Source organism: Octopus bimaculoides, chromosome 23 (genome assembly GCF_001194135.2).
Source record: "Octopus bimaculoides isolate UCB-OBI-ISO-001 chromosome 23, ASM119413v2, whole genome shotgun sequence".
NCBI lineage: Eukaryota > Metazoa > Mollusca > Cephalopoda > Octopoda > Octopodidae > Octopus > Octopus bimaculoides.
In genome coordinates, this window is record NC_069003.1 from 25,362,468 (window position 1) to 25,363,862 (window position 1,395).

The window sequence follows — 1,395 nt, forward strand, 5'->3', positions numbered from 1 at the left end:
TATATATATATATATATATATATATATATATATATATATATATATATATATCATTGTGTGTGTGTTTTTAGTGTGTTATGATGTTCCTATTGGCGGTATTGTAATATTTTTTGCAGTTATGAACAAATCCTACGCTATCACATGGACCATGATGAATATGGACAGGTTATTAACACATGTAAACGGTTTGGGTGAGTACAAATTTATAATTTTTCTACCACTGAGAAGATTCTCAGTTGAAGGTGGGTAAATATGAATGTCTTATTGCCACATATCCACAACATGGGTGATATGTGTCATTGTCATGTATATATCATCATCATCATTATTTAATGTCCATTTTCCATGCTGATATGGCTTGGATGGTTTGGCAAGAGCTGGCAAGCCAAAGGGCTGCACCAGGATCCAATAGTTTGTTTTGGCTTGGTTTCTACAGCTGGATGCCCTTCCTAATCCCAACCACTTTTCAGAGTGCACTGGGTGCTTTTTACATGGCACCAGCATGGATGCTTTTTACAGAATAGGTAAATATGTCTTTGTCACATGTACTCAATATGGGTGAAAAAGTTGTTAATTGGCTTTCATTGAGCATTCCTGTCTCTGATCAAACCATTCTAGTCTCAAGAGTATGTCTAGGATAACATTATCAAATATTTTACCCTTTCTTGGCACAGTTGAGTCTGATTTGAAGGAGATTTGGCTACTATTTCTAACAGATCTATCTTGTAAAAGGCCTCAGTAGCTCATCAACAAGTCATGGGCTATCAGGTCATGTAACCATTCTTTTAGTAACATACAAGGTAGTATCAAAAAGTTCTCTGACTAGTTCTGTAGCATGCCAACAGATGGCAGTACATGGTTGTGTGCACAATGAGAGCCAGCAGTAGCCAGTATGAGCCGGTATCTTGAGTAGCATTGCTCTGTTTACTTCACAAGTTGTGAAATTTGTGCTTTTGTGATCACATCTATGCTGTAGTTTGCGATTTTGTCCTGGTCAGGAACAAAGAGCCAACATGAAATTTTGCATTAAGCTTGGGAAGTCTGCTACAGAGACATTGTGCATGCTTCGGCAAACTTACAAGGACAAGGCAATGGGTTGTACGCAATGTTTTGAGTGGCATGGGGGCTTCAAAAGCAGAAGAACGTCCCTGGAAATGTGGTATTGTGCATCAAGAATTTGTCCCTTGAGGGCTAGATCATCAATCAACAGTTCTACTGGAATGTTTTGAAGTGTTTGAGGAAGAACATTTGGCAAAAGTGACCAGATCTGTGGAACACAAACAATTGGATTCTTCACCAAGCTCACTTCACTCATGAGTTTCTCGCCAAATCAACATGGTACCACTTCTGCATCCACCCTATTCATGCCAGATTTGGCACCTGTGGACTTTCATC

General features: G+C 38.9%; 1 protein-coding gene across 1 annotated transcript in view; it reads left to right on the forward strand.

Annotated features, from left to right (window-relative positions):
- Positions 1-1,395, forward strand: part of LOC106876510 (vacuolar protein sorting-associated protein 11 homolog) — a 65,428-nt gene that overhangs the window by 41,250 nt on the left and 22,783 nt on the right. Inside the window, exon 21 of the mRNA XM_052975947.1 lies at positions 117-191. Coding sequence (XP_052831907.1) covers positions 117-191 — 75 coding nt within the window. The remainder of the gene's footprint in view (positions 1-116; positions 192-1,395) is intronic.